The sequence below is a fragment of the Melampsora larici-populina genome, assembly GCF_000204055.1.
Source record: "Melampsora larici-populina 98AG31 unplaced genomic scaffold MELLAscaffold_37, whole genome shotgun sequence".
Classification (NCBI taxonomy): Eukaryota; Fungi; Basidiomycota; class Pucciniomycetes; order Pucciniales; family Melampsoraceae; genus Melampsora; species Melampsora laricis-populina.
Window position 1 is genome coordinate 114,808 of NW_006768801.1, and position 24,142 is coordinate 138,949.

Consider the following 24,142-nt stretch of genomic DNA (forward strand, 5'->3'; position numbering starts at 1 on the left):
CCCAAGCTCACCTATTACTGGAATTTTAAACTTATGGCTCCTTACGAGTACTTAGAAAGTCTTGCGTCCTTCCAGAGATCTCAACGTCCGAAAATCAGAATTTTGGTAAACACCCAGATGGGGTATGCTGAAATGAAACGTGAAGGGTGAGAGGCGGCTTTGGGCGATTTTGGGAAAGTTATGATTATGATCACAAAGGAAAAATATGGGTCTTTCAATATCTGTATGATTGATGTCTTTATTCTTATCAGTTAACTTGTTGAACACATGGTGATCACTCAGATAAAGAAAATCATGATGTACCATTAGTATCTTTCAAACCATGTTAGCTTCTGTATTCAAGGATCATATTTGTGCACATATCAATTCCTTTCTCAATGATATATCTGATTCCTCAGTTTTTGTCATAACAGACCGGTCAGTGAATAAAAAAATTGCACCATTGATGGTTAGATTACTCTAATGGGAGATCAGATGGAACATTCTGCATTTTTCTTCACCGGTATAGACATCTTGTTGTTTTAGACACAAGGTTTCATTAGTATAATATGAAGATTTCACAGTGCTAATGGAAACTAAATGGCCATGTCTAAACCACACATATAAATATTTCAAGGATATCAGTTCTGCTCTTGAATGATCTACAAAACAAATCTTGCCAGGGACAATGCTTAGAAGAGGCACAGGCTTTTTTCATAATGCATTGATTAAAGTGCCTCTTGAGCCAATGGCTACCAGGCCCTGCAACTAATTGTGCTCTTCTCCGGTAGAACCCTCTGTGAAGAAAAGGATATGTGCTGGCTGTTTAAAGTATTACAAGTGTTAATGGGATATATGTGGTGATGCTAGAGGATGAGGTCACAAATAATTAGAAAGGGAGGTTGTGAATGGTTGTCTTGAGGGGTGGCCTTGTTGGTTATGGATACCCAGGGGTTTTAAGCCACCAAGTTGAGTTGCAATAATTGGAAATGCTCTCAAAAGCTTTTGGGTTCTTGAATATATCTGTGGTTTCTTTAGTGGAAGTTCATTGATGGCTTCTGTGAGTTTGTTTTGTTGATGTATGTGTATGTGGCATATGAAGAGAACATAATCAATTGTTTTGATTCCCTCTTGGAATTTGAACAAGGGGTCAAACAATATTGGTGTTTGAAGAGGTATTGCTTGAGATAAATATGGTTTGATCTCAGCTGTGTAATGGTGGCACCTTTGTGTTTCAAGAGGAGGCTTAACACTTTGAGGTGTTTCACTGCTGATTTGAATACTTGTGACCTTGTTGTTTGATCTTGGTAAGCATGAAGATGTTCTCTTCTGATTTGGACCACACCTTTATAGTGGTGGTGAAACCTGCAAGGGTGGGGTGGACATAAAGGTGCTTGATAAGTCTTCTTTTGCCAAGCTACTAGCAATTTTATCAATGTCATGAAAAGAAAATTCCCTTTTAGCTAGTTCTGTATGGGTTACTTGTGTTTAGCTTAGTATTGTTTTTTATCTTCTGTATTTTGTTTTATTGCTTACAACTACCATAACTTTCTTGAATCATGAAAAGAACTATCAATACTTACTGTAGTTTTTTCTGTTTGTTATTAGATATTGTTTCTGCTGTTCCAGTTTATGTTGGCTTTAGTATAAATAGGTTCCACTTTCTTAGTGATTAGTTTCCTTTTTCTTATTGAAATTTTCATTGTCATATCCAACTTTTCAGAAAAGACTTCTGACTAAAAGACCAGACCAGAAAGTCTTATAGAATATAAAGACAAACGACCTGTTATCCTGTGCATCAGGCAGGGCATCACAATCAACTACCTCATTAGCCTTGATGTCACAGTGGCCTGGGCACCACTGGATGGCAACTTTTGCATTTGGAAAGACCTGGGTTCAGCATGTGAGAAGCTTGAATTTTTCCTTCCTATATAATGGGGAGGCAATGGTGGGTAGACAGTTGACCTGGTCCTTTATAACTGATTAATTTTGGAGTAAGATTGGAATTCCTCTTGTGTGTGTGGTTTGTGTTTGTAATGCAATTGTGAGGCCTATATGTACACCACTGCCCTTGGCTTGATAGATGTCATCATGATGCTGTGCATTTTATTTGTTAGTGTTTTGGCATCACAGAGCTGCCATTGTGTTCTCAGTTGGGATTCTAGAGCCATCCAAGTGTATGATCTGGTGTCATTGTGAGATTAGTGCCAAGGATGGCCATAGCTTTGTCTTCTCGAATGAGTGTCAAATGTTTATTTAGTTTGATGAAGAGATTGGACGGGTCAACTGGAAGTTGGGTTGTGAATTTGTCATTATCTTCACCTAGCTTATGTTGAAAGAATGGGTTGAATGTGTTGCAATGGGAATGAGGATTTGATGTTTGAGCCTGTTGGATGATGGGAAAAAGTGAGTGGTGCTTGTTCGCTATGGGCATATGATACATAAATATGCTTGTGTTGGGAGATAGCTGAGCCTGTGTTACAGGTTAAGTAGATCTGTATGTAACATCACCACCAACGCCAACTCACCTTCCACATCAGCAGCAGCAGCATTTTATCTTCAACACATCACATCACACCACAAAAGAACAAAAGTTACATCAAATCATAAGCCAACTAAAAGGAAGAAGGATGTCGCCCATCCGTCTCCTTTCCCTCTCAATTTTATCACTCTCGACCTGCTTTCTCCCAACTGTCTTGTCTCGTGGCATACTTGCCATCGATTATGGAGCTCGTCAGTTCTATTTTCTTGGTATACCTGATCACTGTCACTTGAGAAGCTAATCATGTCTCAACCTTTCAGAATATATGCAAATCTCTCTGGTCCAGCCAGGCTTGTCATTTGATGTCTTGTTGAATCATGACTCAAAACGTAAAACTCAATCAGTAGTCTCAATTCGTGGTGAGGATAAATTGATAGGAGATGATGCAGCAGCTCTTGTAAGATATCATTAGACTTTATTTCTCCTTGTAGTAAGTATATCTCCAACTTACCCACACTTTGCATATTCACAGGCTGGAAGATATCCACAAAATTCATATCCTGGTATGAAGCTACTTCTCGGTCAACCAGCTGATTCACCATTGGTCAAATTCCATCAATCTCTCTACAATATTCCTTTGAACGTCACCGATCGTGGTACACTGAAATTAATACCGAACCTACCTGTCAAACCGAATTCAACTCATATATCATATCAACCGGAAGAACTACTAGCATTACAATTTACGTATGCAAGAGAGTTAGCTGACGCAGCTAGTCTAGCCAATCCGAATCCGGCATTAGCAGGCGCAGGAGAAAGGATAGTCGATGCGATCATCACCGTACCTGGATTCTTTAATCAATTCGAACGAAAAGCAATCTTAGATGCAGCAGAATTGGCTGGATTAAAAGTTTTAACCTTGATCGATGATGGTTCGAGTGTGGCAGTGAATTATGCAATGATGAGAAGTTTTGGAAACAAGGCTTCGTCTGAAACTCATCTCATCTACGATGTTGGTGCAGCTTCCATCAAAGCTTCTGTGGTTGGGTTTTGGATGGAGGAAGAAAAGATTCATGCTACTTCAAAGATCAAGAAGAATGTAACAATGATTGAATTGAAAGGATTTGGTTTTGAGCGTGAATTTGGTGGATTTTACTTTGATCGAAAGATTCGGGATCGATTACAACAAGACTTTGAAACTCAACACAAGGTCAAGGTCGCAGGAAATGATCGAGCAATGATCAAATTGCTACGAGAGGCCGGTCGTGTTAAACATGTCCTTAGTGCGAATGCTGAAAGTCAATCCCGAGTATGTGCTTTCATCTGCCATGCTAAATACTTTCGCTCTCTGTCTGAGGCTGTTCACTTTCATTTCATACTTTTAGATTGAAGGCTTGGTTGATGATCTCGATTTTAAATCCTCGATCACTCGTCAAGACTTTGAAGCTCTTTTCGCCGATGACACCTCAAAGTTCACTCAACCGATTCTTGACGCTCTCAAGAGCGCTGATCTCACATTGGTGAGTATTAATTTCTAAACACATCAGCTTATGCAAATTATCCATCCCTGCCTGTTGGAATGATGCTGTGTACTTACGAACTTTGAATATCATATCACAGGCAGACATCAAATCCGTGATCTTGGTGGGAGGTTCTTCAAGGGTACCCATGATTCAAACCGCCGTCAAAGCCTTGGTCGGAGAGTGAGCCCGCAGAGAATCTCACCAAATCCATCATCTTGTAGCTAACCAGTTTTTATCAAAACCCCTATAGAGACAAAGTAGCAGTCAATGTCAACGCAGACGAAGCAGCGGTGATGGGAGCGGCACTCTATGGAGCAGGCATTAGTCGACAATTCAAAACCAAAGACATTCGAATCACCACCGTCACCCCTCACTCCATCTCTGCTTCCTATAATGTATCTTCAATTGCGACTACTACTCCAGCTGGCCAACCAAAGACCTTGAAGTCGACTTTGTTCAAAGTTGGCTCCAAGTTGGGTGGAAAGAAGAAAGTAATGAAAATCAAGGTTCAGGAAGATCTCTCGATCATATTTGAGTATGATAATCAACCGTCGTAGTGAGTCTATTGGCTACGCTTATCAAGCCGTCTCGTTCTATAAAATGGTATAAGTTTAACCCGAATAACCGTTTGCTTTTGGACTAGCTTTCCTAACTCCATTCTTAATGCAACAATTCATGGAATATCCGCTGCATTAGCCAACTATACCAATACGACTGGGATCACCGTACCCATGAAAAACAGCACCGCCTCAATCACAGTTCGATTAGATGATTTCGGTATCTTATCAGTTTCTGATGCCTCACTCTTAATTCCAGCTGGTTCCAATGCAAACTCAGGTATTGCAGATAAGATTGCAGGGTTCTTTGGTGGTTCCACTAAAAAGGAAGAAGGGGAAGATGAAGAAATTGTAGAGGAAGGTGACAAGAAGGAACCGGAAACGAAAAAGAGTAATGTGGAAAAAGCTAAGGAAGCTTTAAAGGCTGAGAACAAGGCAGCGGATGAGGCTGGAAAGGCTGGTGCGACAAAGGTTGAAGATGTAGTCGTCAAATTACAGATCATTCGTCAGGAATTGGGTATCAGGCCGATGTCAACTATGGATCGCATCAGTTCCGGAAAACTGTAAGCTGCTATCTTTATTTCAATAGCTTTCTGACTTTACTGAGATGCATTTGTTTAGACTTCGAGAATTGAAAGCAGCAGAAACACGAAAGAAGACGAAAGAAGAAGCCCGAAATGTTTTGGAAGCTTATACTTATAAACTAAGGGATCGAATCACCCAAGATGTGTTCAAGAGTTATAGTACGGAAGAAGAATTGGCAGCATTAGAGAAATCAAGGGAAGAAGTTTCAGATTGGTTGAATGACTGGGGTGAGAGTGCACCTGTGAAGGAGTTGAAGTCCAAGAAGACGGATCTAGAGTGAGTTACGAGTAGATGAATAAACGGATAGGTACAAGAGAGTGCAAGACGTGACTGATGCTATCTGCTTGATTTTTAATTCACGTGTTCAGAGGATTGGAAAAGAAGATCACAGATCGAATTATGGAAACCGAAAAGAGACCTGAAGCTTACAAAGGATTAGAGACTGCATTGGACAATGCCCGAGCAGCCGAAAAGTTGATCCAAGAAAAAGTTGAATCGAACGAAAACCCATTGAATTATACAACTGAAGATGTAGAAGGATTGAAGAAATTGATCGAAGATCAAAATAAATGGTTTGTAGACATCAAGGCCAAACAGGCTGAACAAGATCAAAAGAAGGACGTATTGGTGAAAGCATCGGAACTTGGGGTTCGGTCAACTGTGATTACAGCTGAGGTTAAGAAACTACTCGGAAGAAAAGTCAAGAAGACCAAAACACCTGCATACAGTGCTAAAGCTGAGAAGGCTCAGAAAGCAGAACCAACAGGAGAAGAGCCACCAAAAGATACAGAAGGTAAGCAACAACAACAGCAGCAGAAGGCTAAGGAAGAGGGAGCAAAGGGACAGACACCACCTGTACCAAAGGACGAGTTATAGAGATAGAATGAAAACGGGGTTCGATCAAGAAATCAATTGAAAACCATAGACAAAAAAATTGAAATGATAAAATAAATCAAATCTAAAATAAACCTGAGAAGAGGTGACGAGGTTTTTGTTTCCTTCTAGAAACCAAATTGATTATCAAAGAGGAAGAGGAATGGATTTTTTGTCGTTGATGGAGGATGGAATCTTTTAGTTAGTTTTTGTGGAATTTGTGTAGTGTGAGAGATTTTGCATCGTATGATTAGTTTTTTTTGAAAATGTAAGTGAGATGGAATTAGTTTTAAGATCTTGTTTCTTCTAGATTTAACAATAAATGAAAAAAATGTTGTTTTTGGAGAGGAAAGACAAAAATCAAAGCGGAATGAATTGAGAAAACGAGTTTTCAGGTTGATTTTGCATTGAAATTTTTGAGCTTGGATTTGACTACAGCTCGCTAGAGCTAAAGATGCTTTGTGATAAGTAGTGTGAGAACAACAAGGTTGATAGTTCTGGCTCTCAGAGATAAATCTCGTGGAAGTGATACCCAAATTTGGGCAGTGCTAAATGTTTGGCAATAGCATTCAAATTCTGAGGCCATATAGCAGCCTGCAGTACTCTTGAAGTTCTCTAGAGTAAAATGATTTGCAGAAGAAGCCTTTGAACCCTTATTCAAATTGTAAATCTTGACTCTGTCAATTTTTGCAATGAATGCTGGCTGAACACATTGTGCTCTTTATCTTGAGCTTGTCTCTACTGCACTAAGATTGATCTTGTTCAGGCACAGATACATTGTACATATTTGTTATGTTCAAGTGATACAGCATCATGATTTGGTGTGCTGGGACCAGACTTGTATTTCTGGTGTCACAAGCTGGGCTCTTCATGCGTTACAGCGGAGTATGTAAATCTTCAAATGGCTCCAATCCAAAAATAAGATATTTTCTAATTGCATACATTTTAGCCTTAGGCAGGAACAAAGGATTTAGCCGTTCATAGAGTTTGAGAACCAAGAACCCTGAAGACAAAGGAATGATAACAGAGAGAATGGGGAAATGTTTATGTTTCTGGTAGGCAATTTGAAAATGGTGACGGGTTCACCTAGCATAAGTTCTGATATTGAGAGACGAGGTCAACAGTGGACGAGGTTAAAGTTTGAACTAGCATGAATTCAGTTTAGCTTCATGCTTTGCTTAGTCTGATGATACTGACTTTTTCTCTCCTTTAGTGATCACTTTATTCGTCTGGGGAACTGAGGAGCTGGAGTGACACCAATCATAAAATTGATATCCCAATTCTAGACGAATGCGTCTATCTGATCGAGATCCAAGTAGATCATAATTCATTGAGTAGCAGAAGTCAGAGCATACAGGAGCACACGCCGGGATTCTATAGGTATGATAAATGCGCAAATCGGAAGTCGATGATATTGAAACCGAAAAGATATTATGTAAACTGCTCCGCAAGAGGGCAATCAACGAGCAGCGATCGGTTGAGGCCATTTCTGTGGCACCACCATGAAGTCATGGGGTACTTCCAAGCTCCTCGATAGTGAAGATTACTACTTGAATTATTTCGGGTGGAAATGGGGTGAATGCCACATCAAGTTGAAGAGATACATGCAGGATGTAGCGACATAGAGATAGCCATAGGGCTTGACAGCGCAGGCTACAAACAATAAATAGAAAGACGCAATACAAGACGGAGGACAACTGGAAATATAAGAGATTAGCCTAGCTAATGTCCCTTCCATAGCAAAGCAGTTTCGCCTAATCGCGAGATGAACGTCGGACCTTCTTGAAGCCAGTAAGGGAGCCGAGGGAGTCATTCACTAATTCCATGGGTACAACATCCTACAAATGTTCACAAGACACAGGAATGATATCAGCTCCCAAGTGATTTGAGATTCGATTGAGACGAGTGAGTGAACTTACTGAGAGAAGATCCCTCTTCAAGACGGATCCAACGAGGGGAAGACCCTCCTCACCCAAGGGAAGAGCAGAGAGAACTGGTAGGCTCTACAGCATAAGTGGCCATAAGACCAGGCTTGTCAGTCAAGGGACGACAGTACGTGCAGAAAAAGCTTCTGAAAGCCAATCGACTCACCGAAAGTAAATCCCTCTTCAAGACGGATCCAACGAGGGGAAGACCCTCCTCACCCAAGGGAAGAGCAGAGAGAACTGGTAGGCTCTACAGCATAAGTGGCCATAAGACCAGGCTTGTCAGTCAAGGGACGAGGGCACGTGCAGAAAAAGAACTTCTGAAAGTCAATCGACTCACCGAAAGTAAATCCCTCTTCAAGACGGATCCAACGAGGGGAAGACCCTCCTCACCCAAGGGAAGAGCAGAGAGAACTGGTAGGCTCTACAGCATAAGTGACCATAAGACCAGGCTTGTCAGTCAAGGGACGACAGCACGTGCAGAAAAAGAACTTCTGAAAGTCAATCGACTCACCGAAAGTAAATCCCTCTTCAGGACGGATCCAACAATGGGAAGACCCTCTTCACCCAAGGGAAGATCAGAGAGAACTGGTAGGCTCTGCAACATCGGTCATTTAGTAAACTTCAAGTTACGCGAAGAGGATCACCAGCGGCGCAAAACTGAAAATGGGAAGGCTGTAGCAGTGCTTACAGAAAACAGGTCGCGTTTCAAAAGGCCTTTGGTGAGTGGAGCATTTCCAGTTTCGCTCTTGAGCAAGGTTATCACGGGGAGAGCGGACTAAAAGATGACTAAGGATGTAAGGATACGACACGACTAGATAGACAAAAGAGTTAGACTGACAGCGAGTAAGCCACGCTTCTCCAGGTCATCCGTAAGGTCGAGGTCAACATTGATTGATTGATCCTCGTCTCTCTTGATAAGACCTTGAAGAAGTGGAACATCTTTAGTTTCACTGGAGGCAAAGGTGGCCAGCGGTAAGGCGGCCTAGAGCAACAGCAAGTGGCCGTCTTTTGTATAAGTGGTATCCTGGTAGTGACGAGGAAAGAAGTCATCGCAAGTCATTAAGATGATACTGACAGCGAGGAGGCCCCGGTTTGAAAGATCTCTCTTAGCAAAGTCTTGAGCATCTTCGGGCTCAGCAGTGCCAGAACCGAGAAGATTTGCTGGGTTCATTGATTCCATAACGTCTTGTGGAAGGGCGGACCTGAAGATTGGACGGAAGAAAAATAACGGACATATCAGGCTAGCAAAAGAAGCATAGAGTCCAAAGAACAGCATACATGGCACCCATGTCGGGCATGAGGCTTGCAGCTCCTGCCTGAGCAGCTAGACAAACAGCAGACGGTAATACGTCAGTGATTCGATCATCGAGAACTCAAGCTAGAGCTGACTTACCAAGCGCAACAGCAATGGTGCAGATGGCAATGAAGTTGGATTTCATGTTGAGTTATGTAGGATTAGGTAGAGAAGCTTTAGTTCGAAAGGGTATCGATATCGAAAAAATAAAGAATGGATAAGTTAAGGGCAGATGGGGTGTGCGAGCTGCTTGGTTCTTGAAAGAATGACAGACCGGACAGGCAAGCTGAGGGTATTTAAAGTGACTCAGATTGGTGGAAGGTCATCAGAGTAAAGGGTCAAGTTTTGCTTCAGTAAGTCGAAAACACAAATCAATCAAGGCGTGTATCGCACTTGACTGAATCCTGCTTCAATCAGCTTACGATCTCGGAAAGACGAGCTGATTGAGGGCCTGTTCCACGATGAGCGACATCAACTTAGGATGTGAAAGGCTCGTTCTCGTGAGGACGTATTAAATCAAGCTTCTCCGAGGCGGAGGAAGGTATAGCAAGCTGACCTTCCCAGCAACCTCCTCGGTTGGACGAAATTGATCCATTTTTGGATTATTGTGCGCGCCGGAAAAAGCGCTGGGACCTGCTCGTGGTCAGCTTCATCTTGTGTCGCTGAACAAATCTTGACTCGATAGGAAGCTTGATAGAGGAAGGATCACCATTTCGTTCGATTGGGTAACGTGATTCAAACCTTGATTCAATGGCGGTTTGATGGAAAGGTCGTGCTGGCCTGTAAAACTAGCATGCGCGGACTTGCCCGCGGACTCTTTGATTGCGTATGATCTTGGACTTGTGATGTCACACAGAAAGACATAAATGAGCTCATCGGAAGTATCGGATTGGGTGCATCGAGCTCACAGAATGCACTCTGACCGTCCCCGTGTGGAAGCTTGCACTGGAGATGGTCAAATTGGAATTTTTCCAGTCATCAATGGCCTCTCGCCCTATTAATTAGCCCCTCGCGCGGCCGCGTCAGCTCTCAAGAGCTCAGTGGCCCAAATCGGAGACTATTGTCCTTTTGTCTTTGCGGGTTCAAAGCACTCGAATATCAAGTGACGCCCACGGGATGAGCCAGACGGAGATCGGGCTACCATATCTTACTTTTCAACAGGCTAAAATGGGCGGTGGTTCGTATTTCCCCAAACTTTTAGTGAGATTGTCTGGAAGGACTTGTACAGCTGTTGAAATGATTTTTCTTGCTGTCATTTTCGTATTTTCATTTTTCAGGTTTTCAATCTGGTAGGAAAAGCGCGGAAATGGCTGATGACGCGGCCTGAGGTCAAATCACCTCTCTTGCCTGAAGCCCGCTTCAACCCTTGATGCCAACGCTTGAGCGGGTTTGAGCCTGCATGAGCTCCACTTCTGATACCAATCGGGATAAATAACCCAGACGGGCAACCTCTCAATTAACGGCGGATATGAAAAAGATGATCAAAAACAACAGGAGGAGCATTTATTTTCGAAACAGCTGCAAAGATGCTGAACAACCTTTCTATCTACCTTGTGGGAACTGGGAGGGTCTTGAAATCCACAATGAGATGCTGCTTGAAATGGGGTTTGATTTTTGCAAAGTCCGTCCCTGAATATGGGATCAAGTGACTCTACAAGCTGTTTTCCTTATGCCCAATGAAGCACGCGATATTGATGCTGAGTCGAAAGGTACGCCTGCCAGAGATGGCCATAAATGAATATGCGAAGCCTAACTTAACTAAGTCCCTCTCGGACGAACGAGTAGTCGAGAGAGGGACTTATACCTTATACCAAATCTTTGGCGGATGAGCCGGAAACATTTGGCCGGGGGATTTTTCAACGCGCCATATCTGTGGATCCTGCAAACAAATGTCCTTGGGACCAAAGAAAAGAGCTATGCGCCTGCTTAATCTACACACATGTGTGTAGCCTACATCTAATTTGATTCAGAATTCACGGAGCAATCCAATTGTGAAGTTTGCAAAAATCACCAAAATCGGACACAAAGCTGTCCAGCCTGTCAAAAACTCACACCAAACGCGCTGAAATGTTACACAAAAACAATTTTTCAAGTCGGTTTTTAAGAGCTTCCCTGGCGGCAAAGAAGGGATTTGAAAAGATGTGCGTGTGTAGGATGATCAGGCGCAGAGGACTTTTCTTTGGTACAGAGGATATTTGTTTGTAGGCTATAGAGATATGGAAGATTGAAAAGGTGCCCAGCCAAACTTCTCCGGCTCATACGCCAAAGTTGTGGTATAAGGTATAAGTCCCTCTCTCGACTACTCGTTCGTCCGAGAGGGACTTAGTTAAGTTAGATGCGAAGCACGTAACAGTGAGATTGGTCTCGAGCTAAATGATCAGTACCTTCTATCACTACATGAGCTGTTCCTCACCAAGCACTCTTACTGGAGCCTTTGACTTCCCAAATAACTTGCCTTTTAGTACAACAAGTCGAGTCCACTCTTCAAAACAGTCAAGTATCATGATATGATACCTTATTGCAAGAGTGAATGGCACTTGACCTTACATAAGCCAGCTTTATAATACTAAGGGGAGAGCAAACGACAAGTATCTAGAAGGTTTGGGGGCATATTTTTTTATTGCATAATTATAGATGTCTCTCAATAGCAATAAAGCTATTGAGGACTATGCATTCTAGCTACCGGTAAAAACCCTCTGGCTGTTTCAGGGAAAAGGTCGCTAGTGGCTGTTTCATCTAAGTACAACATAAGAAGGAGTGGTGCATAGGAATGAAGCAGGAAATAAGAGGCAATCACGCTGAGGGGAGGGAGAGTGGTTTGCCCTCCTGACACCGCGGGAATCATTAAGTGTGAAACCGGATTGAGCAAAGTCGCGGTATCTGGGTCTGCAACTTCCTTCAATCACGGATCTCGTTTGCCATGGGTTTGCCACAGGTATGCAAGCTTGTCTTGAGCTGCCCTCCACATAGTCAACCACTCAGGCTGTAGTATGGATTAATGGAGGTATCATATGTCTAGATGCTTGTAACATATACATGATAAAGCTCATGACTCATACATGATCTTGAGTGGTCTGAGGATATTGAAAAGAAAAACATGTATAACATGTACTGCAGCTCAGGCGGACAACTCAAGGGCAGCTCAATGCAAGCTAGCAAGCCTATAGCAAACCTATGGCGAACAAGATCCGCAATTGAAGAAAGTCGCGGACCCGGACACCGCGACTTTGCTCAATCCGGTTTCACACTTAATGATTCCCACGGTGTGAGTGATCGATGTTCTTTGACCAAATTCATTTGGTCACGAATCTTCGAGCGGAGTCACAGGATCTGGTGATGAGGCTGAAGACTGCGCGATCCAAAAGGATATGTTGTTCCCCCTTGATGCCTTGATGTTGGAAGTCTGGAGCTCTTGCAAGTATGTTTCACGGTGATGAACTTCAAGTGGCCACCTCCTGCAATTTGCAGATGGGATCTATCGGCTGCTTGAAGCGGTGATTGAAGGTGTGCGTGGTCTGAGCGTACTTGTCTGATGTCGGAGATTTTGTGCTTCTTGGAAGTTAAGGACGTTGATTGAGCCGAGATGTTCTGTTAAGCTGAAGTGCAACACTTGAATGAATCCACCTTCTGTTCCATTGGCTCTTGCCGCCAAAAGCACCACTAACAACTCGGAAGTGGAGTCACTGAGGTCAGTCTTGCTTTCTTAGCTGGATATCCACGTGTCTTCTTGCTGATAGGAGCTTTGTAACCAATTTCCAGTTGTGTGAGCTGTTTAGGGACAAATTATTTGTCCTTGATGGTAGATGTCGCCACGACTGTTCCTCTGGATACATACGAGAACAAATTGATTGAGATTGAGTGGAATTTCTGCAAGTGAATAACAGGCCATCTGAACCTAAGCAATTCCACATCCTGCCCTCTGGATAAGTCGTTTGACAAAGGCGGTTATGTTGTGGTATTGAAACCGATAGAGTCCACTTGCATTGTTGGCGGTTGGCATTGGATCCAAATCTCTAGTACTGTTGCTCCCCTCTCTTGACGCACACTATCAAATGTTCATTGATAGCTAACAAAAGAGTCCATGGGCGCCAATCAATTCGTCTTCAAAGCGGTGATTTTGTTCAACTCTTTTGGTACATGCTGATTCGATTGAGTCCTCCTTTCAATGTGACCGACCAAAGCTTACGTTTCTGAACGTAAGTGCCGCAGAGACGCTGAAGGTTTAAGTAATGTTTTGACGAGGAATTCAAGGGATACAGTATCAAGGATGATATGGTAGAAAAGAAGTTTATGTAGATATATTTCCAGATATTCGCAAAAGGGTAGGGTTTGTAAGCATCAGGAAGTAAAATAAATGAGAAATGAGGATTGAATTGACAAGGCCTTATAAGAGAGGCACAAAGATGGCTGACTCCCTTAATTCAGCCAATTCCTTCCCAAAGGCTGTCAAAATTGGTCACATTCTCCGTTGCCAAACTGAAAGTGCAAGGTACAATTTTGATATTGAAATGCATAAATGGCTGAGATGTAAGATCACTGCATGATGAGATGTCCATCCCAAAGGAAAGGCACAGGCATCCCGGCAATTTCCACTCGCCATCCTTGTTATCTCCGATCTAGGTCTCAGCTATCCTGAACAAAGCCAAAATCACATCCCCCTGACCTTCAGTGGGTTTTGATTCAGGTCACACTGCAAGCTCTGGACAATTCTTGTCATATGGCAAAGATTGGTAAAAATGCGCTCAGCGAGTCAGGTGGCGCTGGCACTGGACAGTGGACAGTTGCAAGTTGCAACCCCCGGGCCCCGACTGGGCTGTACAGAGTTGCTGTGGTGGGCCCCGAGAGGTGGTACCGACCTCGATTCCTGATTTCTCGACATGTAATGTTACAGCTTACATAGACAGTAGACTTGCAGACCATTTTTTTTCGGCTGAGCTGCTTCAAGAAAAGCTTCAAATCGACCATTGCACTTTATAATCAGAAGGCTTCGGTAAACAAAAGACTGAAGAAGAAAACATTCTTGATTTTCTGACATCAACAAATGCCCATCTCTCAAGAACAACATCAGTATCGCCTTCATATCGGTGGTATAGCGCCATCAGTCTCAGCCGAAGAAATCGAAAGGCGATTCTCATCTTTTGGAAAGGTCATTGCCGTAGATGGAATAGGCAAATTGGACGCCAACGGTCAGAACGACCTGTGACTCATCTTTTCTTATATGAAGTGAAGATATTCGACTAAATAACTAGGACCTCATTCAATTTTATATTTGATTTTTGGATGGAATAGGTAGCGTCCTACGTTATGGATTCTTGGAATTAGAGACAACTCAACAACAACTCAATAGATGTAAGTCAATGTCATCTTCCAAATTATGATATATATTTCAGTGCTTTGATAATTGACGAGTATGAAGACAGGCATGAATCTGCTATCCGGTACGACTTACAAAGGACATACTATGCGAATCGCGTTAGCAAAGCCTAATTATATAGAGAGAGCTGCGCTCGAAAAAGCTGGAATTTCTATTGAAACCTTGGATGAGAATCCGATAGAAGAGCTTGAAAATGCAGCCATAGTTCTTGCTGCAAAGCGTCGACGTAAACTAAAAAAAGGTGTTGACGGCTACGAAGGCGAGAATTGGCAATTGATGACTGTCAAGCGTTTCAAGAAACACGATGGTGTCTTTGTGGGTTTTTATTTATGTCCATTATTTGCGTCGAGTACCGCTGATAATGATTCGCCTCATCACATCCAGGGCTGGAAAAAGGATCCTGCGACCTCGTTGCCTATATTTCCCTTGATCGCTCGCCCCGCTAGACCACTTCCCCCACTGGCTCCCGAAAAATCCGACGTAGAAGCAGATGTCACAGTTCAGCCCGTGAGCTCAAAGCCCCTGACAAGGGCTCGTAGAGTCCGGATTGATCCTGCATCATACCGTGCTGCTATCAATGGTCGGAACACTCATCTCGTTGGACCAAGGGCCATCTCAATCGAACTCTATCGTCTCGGGCATCGCGCTGGAGCCAAAGACACCAAAATCAAGGACATGAATAGAAAAATATGGGAGTGTGAGCATCTCGATGGCAAAGTCATCTGGCGTCTCAAAGACGGTCAAGACGTTGAAGTTGAGGAAGAAGTTCAACTACACTCTTACACCAATCCCAGTCTGCCTATCAACGACGTCAAAGACTCGAACCACGATAATCCTACATCTTCTCAGGCAATTTCAGCCACAACATCAATTCCTCTCTCAGTGGACCCCGGTGTGGTAAAGAGTCCAGTTGCCGTTCAGAAACCTGTTACCTCCACCCTCACTGCGGAGCGTCAGTCTTACCTCGAGATCCTTCGAAAACTCGAGCCCCGACCTCCTTCTCCTCGGCCAGACATCTCTCATGTCAATATCGCCATTTTAGACGACATGTCGGCGGATGATTCTCGAGGCGAAGAAGTTGTTGAAGTGATCAATGGTAACTTCCATCACTCTACCACCATGGATGCGCAACAGGAATATCCACCATACTCTACGTCCGAGTCAGAGGCTGCTCAGAGCGGTTCACCCGATCCGTCTGTACTCCGATTGAAAGGTGGAGCACCGCAATCCACAAAACGTAAAAAGAAATCTCGCCCCAGTTCTCAATCGGCAACCGAAGAAGTATCATCAGTAGAGGTCTCTCAGATGGATATAGATACGGATCATGGTCTCACTTCGCAAGTTCAGGAGACCGGAGAATCTACTGAAATGAGTCCAGACTTGGAGGCGGAGCGTAAGAGTTATCTACACATGGCGAAAGAGATCACGTCTCTTCCTTCCAACAACAACGAAGTCTTGGAAGAAGTTGGCCCAGGCTATAGGGCGGTAGTGGAGAGACAAAAAGCGAAAGAAGCAAAAAATAGGATGGATATGGATACGGAACCACAGGATGATGATGCTATCGAATTCGTGCCTCAAACGGACATCTCTAATTTGATCACAAAACCTATGATCGAAGGAATCAAAGACATCAAACAAACACCACATTCTGAAGTACAACTATCAACTTTGAGTGATATGTTTAAAGCTAAGGAAACTGATCAGATTGGCTTCACGTTGCAAGATGCATTAATCGGAGTCGAACTAGAAGCCGAAAACATGGATGACGTCGAACTTTCCTTACCAGATCCCGTCGTTTCACATGATACGAGATCAAGAAGTAGTCATCGAATCAATTCATCAATTCACCCTTCCCGTATGGCACTCAAAGACTCTGAGTCTACCTCTCTAAACGTCAAAGCAGATACTCAGAATAGAAAGCATTTGTTTTTTCCTTTACCTGTTGAAGAGGATGATACTCTTGGTTTGCCTAAGTCGGTATTTGAGAATCTTAGAGATCAAAGTTCTTTGACATGTAAGTTTTCAATGGTACCTGACGATACAATAGGTTGGAGAACATTCAAAAGAACCGAAACAATGTAAGTCTCTTTCTCATGAAACGATGCTATGTTTTTTTATTCTAATCGTTTTTTGATTGTGTTATTTTGGTTTATATAGATCTGAGATCGAAGAAGCTTATGAAGCTAAAAAAGGAGACTTGACTGAACAAATGCGTAGGAAACATAAAGATTCTGTTAAGTGGTCTAGAAAATGGGGTAAAAAATTATAGCTCATATCTTATTTTGGGATGTAAATTAATCTTCTTCTTTGGCATTAAATATATCATGTTTTGCAACGTGAAAGTATGATGCTATATCCCTGCCATTTTGGTTCAACTTCTATCATACCAACGACTTATCGTATTTAAACTAAGGTATCATCACACAGATCCTCCCAGAATCTTCTCATATGACTATTTATCGTGCATTTGGTCATTTGGTCTCCAATGAGTCCTTTCAACTGTTGTGATTGAACATGAGGGTGTACTTACTGGACTGGACTCTTGAAGTGCAAAAAGGCTCGAGTATCCGACTATTTAGCGAAAACCTGTTGATAATCTCGAAGCTGAGCCATGTCATGTACCTTGTGATCGTGATACTCAGTGTTAACATCTCTCTTGAAACCATATAAACATTGTTTTGTATATCTACAAATGTCTCTGGTTCAACCAATTCCATGGAAAGTGAAATCACCTGGCCCCTGGATGATTATCATGTTGTTCACGATTAATAAATTGCTTCCTTACCTGAACTAAGACGAGTCTCTCGACACTCATACTGCTTGGGGGGGCACAGCTGACTTAACTAAGTCCTTCGCGCTGGGGTTTAACATAGCAAGGGAGTAGTGGGTTCGCAGTGGAAACTCAGGATAGTATCCCTCATTGATCAGCAAGACTCTTTATTGATCAATGCTCACCATACAGTCGAGCTCGAAAGCACGAGGGTCACGTGGAGTTATTCCTCATTGCAAATTCATATCGTAGTGGTAAAGTATCAGGATTGGGTCAAGCACTCGTCCATATGATTATTTGATTTTCAAAAGGATGTTTTTATCCTCATTCATTTTCAAAATTTTAGGGTGGTAGCAATAGAAACAAGTTAGAGGTATAAAGGTGAAATGGCCATATCGAGTCCATCGCCATGCTCAGTTCTTAGCTTTACCCTGCGTCTTTTTGATGGTCGAAGGAGACTTCTTCGGACCATCCCAAATCTTAGGTGGTGGTGGTCGCACGGCTCGAATAGTGCTAGGAGCAGATGAAGGCTTCTGAGTCGGATGTGATAGATCTCCAACTTTTTTAGCATCAGATGCCATGGCTAAAAATCCATCCATGAAACCAGGTTTCTTGGCTGCTTCCTCTTCTGATGTCTTGGGTGCAGGTTTAGGTGTTTCGGGAATCTTCAAGAGTTTCTTGAGTGAAGCAGGAGCAAGTCTGACAAAAGTACCCCAAAGGAGCGAAAAGAAGTTGTTCGTGCACCAGTAAAGGAATACGGCCTACGTGGTTGAGAGACGTGGATATGAGATCATATGTCGGTCAAATAATTTCGAGACTGTAAAGAGGAGGCTCCAAGACTTACGGATGGAAGATCGTAGAACAACCACAGTGTCCCAAGGATTACGGCTCTCAGGAACCACATCACCTTCTCACTTTGACCAGCCTTCATTCCACCCATTTCAGCCGCAGTCTAGAGTAGGGAGGGGAGACCGTTAGAAATGAAGCCCTCAATAACCGTATCAACTACGAACCACTTACCTCTACACTCAAAAGCGTCAAACCCGAAGCGATCAAGGGTAATCCGTACCATGGTCCACCAACGGTCAGATCAGTAAACCAGAGGGCGCCTTCTTGCGTTAAACTGAACAGGTGATGATTTCCCATTTCTCTCAAAGCCCAAAAGAATGAAACAAATAAACTTCCTTGAACAAGCGGTAAGCCAAGTGGCGCTAGTGGTCGAAATCCTTCAGCTTTCATTAATGCTCTCAATTCATTCTGTTTCATGAAGGCTTTCTGTTGTTCGCCTTTGGTTTGAAGTTCTTTGATGACTTGAATTTGCTCATCAATTTTTGGTTTGACGCGCATGTTGCGGACACCGATTTGCATGGACCAGATGTTGATAGGAATAAGGACTGTACGAAGTGAGAGGATGACGATTGGGATGGTGAGGAACCAAGGGAGAGCAAGTGCGTCGTGGACGTGACACAGGGCCTTTTCGACCAATCCACTGGAATAAGAAGCTAGGAATCCGTGTTGCAATTCGAGTTGGCCGAGTTCCTGTACAGCTGAAAGTGAAGAAGTGTAACCTTCGCTGAGTTGAGGCACGATGGGGAGATCTTGAGAAGTTGAGGAATGTAGTAATGGATTGATGTCAGATGGTGCTAGTTGAGTAGGTTCTAATGTGGTTGTCTTCAGATCCGAGCCAGGCGCGAGGGGATCCGGAGTGGCTTTCGATGCGTCAAGTGCAGTGGAAGGGGAGCTAGCCGCTTCCTGTAAGGCTTCATCATTAGGTTTTGAGCTGCCGAATGGCCAAAGTGAAAATGCTCGAGCAGAATTCAGGGAAGGTTGGGTGCTCCATTGATTTTTTGAATTACAGATACCGGTGGGTCTTGCAGTTCTGGGAGCCGGAGGTCGGGCGAGGCAAGAGGAAAAATTGCGCGCCGGTTGAATGTGTGTCTACAGCCGATCATAACACATTCTTAACATTTATCAACATTTTTGAAAGGGATCTTGGGTGGTAAAATAGGCAGCGCATACCGTTGCAATGATTTTAGAAGCGCGAGGAATTGGATTTCCACGAACTGATCGAGCACCAATGGTCACATTCATGCTTCGGGGGCTTTCGGAGCAAAATCAGAAATATCATTCGATCAGATTAAAGCTTTCAACAAATCAAGCCAGACGAGTCTTTCTACGTTGATGGGCCCAGGTGAAGGGAGACCTTCGCACCATCGTTTTCGATCACAAATTCGGTTGATAGAGCTTACAGGCCATTCCGGATAGACCAGATCGAAGCGCTCATCGAGACTTGATATAGGAATCGAAATGGAAGTGTTCTAATATAACAGATCGGTAGCTCCCTCTCTTTGATAGCTCCCTTCCTTCACGGTGTTGGGCGTGTCCTTTCGTATCGCAAACAGTCCTTCGTCTGGGTTTGGGTGCGTATGTATGCTGAGCTGTTCTTCAACTTTTCTCGCAATCGGATCTCATGATATCTCGAGCACGTGACCACCTTTTCCAAGCCGTGACATCCCCTCAGCTATGAACTCACGTGATGTAGCCCCTCAGCTTGACCTAACATATGTATTCGCCCTTCAACCACAACTTGTGCATATCCAATAAATCCAGACCTATAAAGTCCACCTTGACATCCGTCCATTGCTCGACACCACGCCATCAACCGATGCTAAACGATCTCTATCCAAGCCCGCCGGCATGGCTCGCCCAACTCATCATAACCTCCTCATCCCTCAAGACCTCATCTGGTGAGCCACTTTCCTACTTTTCTATTTCCTTTCTGCTTTTGCTCCTTTTCTCTCCAGAGTTGAAAGAAAAGGCCTTGAGTGATGAGACTACTTCATTACTGTATTCACACTGTCCGATAACATTCGTGTTAAATGACTTGAATTAAGATAATTAAGACACAACGGTATCTGACACATTCAGCAGCACTCCATCTTCGATGCTAGACTTTGACCTGCAAGAACAGAAACTGACGTTTGCTTTGTGTTTGCTCCTCAACCCAAATCAACATTCGAATGATCCAGTTTGAACGCTTGTACAATCTGCTACCCCTATATAATGCTTTCATTTTTTGTAATGTCGTGAAATGATAAATGATGTATAAAGTTTTCTATTAATGAAAAGGTCACCTGCCAATGCGATTATCAATGGGTACTCACCCCAGTGCCACATCAAGCCCCGGTCGTGCCCAGGTGCTCCTACTCCCACGAAGGATTGTCAGTATGACAAGCATGGGCCAAAACATTGGACGTACAATTCGAGGTGTACCCTTGAGATTTGATGGTCGTTACAACGTACAGTAGACCTCGAGAGGCCCACTAGTCAAATGAGCCACCCTCGAGATTATGTTTTGCTCAAACCTCGAGGTTGGCTTGGCTAGTTCCATACACCTGCAAGTGTTCTGCTAAAGGACCTAACACTGGGAGAGATGCGGTATCAGTCTTTCTCTGAGACTACCTGAGAGAAGCAGTGAGACATACAGGTATAGTTCAATCCCGGTCTGTGTGGCGCGTTTTTTTTCGCATGGCGCTTCCTTCTCTTTATAAGCCTTCCACCAACTACAGAACATCTAGACATCCATTGGTCAATTTCATTGGTCAAAAATAATACATACAAAAGACAATCGAGTTGATAAAATGCAAAATGAGATGTCTTGAAAAGCAGAAGTTGGAAGCATTTTAGGTTGGTTGAAAAGAAGTGATATCGAGTCCTTTTCGTGAAGATTATACATACAAAGAGACAGTTTGAAAAGATGGCGACTGAGTCGTTTTTGAAGAAATCAAGACAACACAACAGATAGAAACCTCTTACATCAAAGTATCTCGCTCCGATGACAATGCATTGTTTTTCTTGTATCGGTTTTGCTTGCTACTTTCATTCAAAGTAGCTTGTTCCAATAACATTTTGTTGTTTTGTAAGTTGCTTCATTATCAATACTTTGATATGTAAGTGGTTGTAGCGATAGAACCCCCTTGACAATGTTTCAGGGGGATTGGAGTGAGTCTGAAGGTATAGATATAAGGTGCACATGGATGACTCGACAAAGGTTCTTGATTCTTGATGAGGTTATCGAAGTGTTAACAGCTTCTTTGAAGTCTTAATGATGAATTTGTTCAAGTCTTCATACATATGTACCAGTTGCCACCAGCCTGTACAGACAGTGTACAAAAAGCCACCATCCGGTTTACTTTTTTGTTTGTCTCAGGATAGTCTCAGAGCGAGTTAGTCTCAGAAAAAGACTGATACGGTTACGCTCCCCTAACACTGAGAGTCGCTGAGCCTGAGAGGAGTTATCCATTGCAAATTTGACCTTGATATGCCACCAAATAAATGACGACACGCAAGCTCACTGCCGAGTGGACTGATCCAAACAAGAGAAGTGAGGCTTCTTGCCAGATGACCCCAAAAGTAAATGGCAAACAACCTTTCGTGTCTTGTTCTCTTTGTCAAAGGAGGTGTCTCATTCTCTTTCTCAAATGAAGGGAATTGAATTTGAGAAAAGCACAATTTTTTGTTTCTCAAGTCCAAACCCATGACTTGTGGTTCAAGTGGTTTTGGATTGTGTGTACCAAACACACCATGCTCTGGTACAAACCTTGAGGTAGGGGTGGTCTACCTGCCAATCTACACCTTGCAGGCAGACCAGCCAAATTGAAAGTTACCAAACGCACTCTCATGTGAGCATCTGCACTTGTTTGCGGTTGTTAACTTTGTCACATGCAGTAACTAACTCTATTTGCATTAACTTACTTAGAGCATCCACAGCCGTGTGGCGTGAACCATGTTGTATGGAAATTTAGGGCAACATCATCCACAGCCAATGCCTTAAATTTTCACATAGCTAAGGGAAATTCCCTCCGTGCAAGGCAAAATAGGCCAAATATGTTCTATTTTGGCTTGCTCCTTAAATTTGTCTGTACCTTGCTTCTCCCATAACTCCCACTTCCACAACCGCACTCCCTGCAGAACATCTCCCTCAATGATCAAGTAAGCCATAACTCAGTTTGCAAAATATGCTACAAGCTGTACTGTATGACACCACGGCTGTGCATTGTTCAAAATTTATGCCTCAAACACTTGCCTCAAACACTTGCCTGTGGAAGCTGTGCAACACTGCGTACAATACAAATTTACGGCACGGCTGGGGATGCTCTTAATTCATCAAACTTCCACACTTGTTTACATTATCAGTGCTGTAACTACTGTAACTTTACGGATAATGCATGTGCTTCACAGTGGTCATGCAGTAAGGTAATTCTTTGGTTTTCAAGTACTGTCATATTCACCTGCTTTCATCAGAAGGATTCATATGATAGAGGCACTGTCCTCAAATCTGCACTGAAGTAGAAGACACTTTCAAATTCTCCATCCACACCAGGGGGTAAATGTCCTTGGCCTCACCCGGTGCCTGGGACGTTCCTAGATGAGACAGTTCCAATAACACAGACAAGACGGTCTTATTGGTTCAGTTGTCCATGTTGGCCGTGGGGCAATCAATCTCTTTTGCCTTGTTTTATGGGTTTGAAAAGATTGAAAAATGTGGTCAAAGAGGGTATGAAGGGTGAGGAAGACCTGGCTGAGATCATATGTTGAGCCAAGTGCAGGCATCCTATCAGGATGCAATCATTTTATCATCCTCAATCTTTGCCTGGCTGAGCCGGATACAGTCTGATACAACCTAATTTCTGATTACTGTTATGTTCCAGGAGAAATTTTTGTCTGGTCCCATCTAGTAACGTCTCAGACATGTTTCTTTTTAATTGAAAATGTCAAAAACTGTTCTCAACCCGGCTTTTGGCATGTCCCACTTACCCCATGGTGTACATAGATCCAAATCTGCCAATATCATTGTGTTCATCTACTTGATCAACAGATTTTGATTTAAAAGGACACAGTCAACATGATTTTGTTCATCTACTTCATCAATAGATTTCAAGTTGAAAAAACAGAGGCTTTACCGAATACATACAATATGATCTTGTAAGAATTTTAAACGTTCAAAACAAGGAAAGAGAAATGACCATTCTGATTGTATCCAAACTTTTTTTTGATTTTTGATTTGTATCTCTTGATCTTAAGTCCTCCAGTAATTAGTCTTTAGATTTTAATTCTATTATATAGTTATATGAATCCTGATATTCTTCAACATGATTAAGAGGGGTCATCAAATCATTTTGCACTGCACATCTGAGCCATAAATCATATGCTACATATGTGCAAACATCTGAGTAAATCTCAGCTGACAGATACATACAGGTCTACTCAGTTATCTGCTCATTTAGATAAGCAAATCACATGCAATACATCCTGTAACTTTGTTCAGATTGAGACACATTTTGAAACATTGACTACATATATCACAATGGCTCCTCAAGAAATATTCATGGAGCTGTTTGACAGTAGCAGAAGGGGAATCTGGTACTTAGGACCCATATTCCCATCCCAGAACCTCTTTAATTCTGGCAGTAAGTCAAAGAGAATAAGGCCACAATCCCACTGATTCCATTTTTGTGCAGAGCATGCCATACAATTGGTAGAGAATATAATCACAATTGCGAATTGCATAACAGCATCTTCCAAAATCTCTGCTTCTTGGGTTGAAGTTGGTCTTGATTTGTTGATCAAATCAACCAGACTGAGCAAGATGAATGGATATAGTTGATGAAGTCCTTGAAAACACTTGAATGATTTTCTTCATATCATTTCAATAATTTGAATGATATAAATTCAACAAAAATATAGGTGATGGCTTGTATGTGATTCATTACGGTC

At 42.8% G+C, this 24,142-nt stretch overlaps 4 protein-coding genes across 4 annotated transcripts; 2 read left to right on the plus strand and 2 right to left on the minus strand.

The window, feature by feature from the left end:
• Positions 1–2,531: 2,531 nt before the first annotated feature.
• On the plus strand, positions 2,532–6,398 carry MELLADRAFT_78621 (uncharacterized protein; the record flags this gene model as incomplete). The annotated part of the gene is made up of 9 exons (XM_007413458.1): positions 2,532–2,712; positions 2,782–2,918; positions 2,994–3,770; positions 3,847–3,981; positions 4,082–4,164; positions 4,235–4,540; positions 4,628–5,104; positions 5,163–5,402; positions 5,495–6,398. The coding sequence occupies 9 exons, from the start codon at positions 2,610–2,612 to the stop codon at positions 6,000–6,002; spliced, it is 2,766 nt and encodes a 921-aa protein (XP_007413520.1).
• A 905-nt stretch (positions 6,399–7,303) lies between these two features.
• MELLADRAFT_72615 (uncharacterized protein) lies at positions 7,304–9,552 on the minus strand (the record flags this gene model as incomplete). The annotated part of the gene is made up of 11 exons (XM_007413603.1): positions 7,304–7,837; positions 7,919–8,002; positions 8,091–8,174; positions 8,265–8,348; positions 8,439–8,522; positions 8,616–8,702; positions 8,766–8,909; positions 9,003–9,129; positions 9,206–9,251; positions 9,321–9,395; positions 9,496–9,552. The coding sequence occupies 10 exons, from the start codon at positions 9,364–9,366 to the stop codon at positions 7,754–7,756; spliced, it is 870 nt and encodes a 289-aa protein (XP_007413665.1).
• Positions 9,553–14,262: 4,710 nt separating this feature from the next.
• MELLADRAFT_65767 (uncharacterized protein) lies at positions 14,263–16,864 on the plus strand (the record flags this gene model as incomplete). The annotated part of the gene is made up of 5 exons (XM_007413459.1): positions 14,263–14,407; positions 14,511–14,570; positions 14,642–16,609; positions 16,643–16,673; positions 16,753–16,864. 5 exons carry the CDS (start codon positions 14,263–14,265, stop codon positions 16,862–16,864), a joined length of 2,316 nt encoding a protein of 771 aa, XP_007413521.1.
• A 769-nt stretch (positions 16,865–17,633) lies between these two features.
• Positions 17,634–19,774, minus strand: MELLADRAFT_117386 (uncharacterized protein; the record flags this gene model as incomplete). Its single annotated transcript, XM_007413602.1, has 5 exons — positions 17,634–18,126; positions 18,210–18,317; positions 18,386–19,303; positions 19,385–19,466; positions 19,615–19,774. The coding sequence occupies 5 exons, from the start codon at positions 19,647–19,649 to the stop codon at positions 17,779–17,781; spliced, it is 1,491 nt and encodes a 496-aa protein (XP_007413664.1).
• Between the last annotated feature and the right edge of the window lie 4,368 nt (positions 19,775–24,142).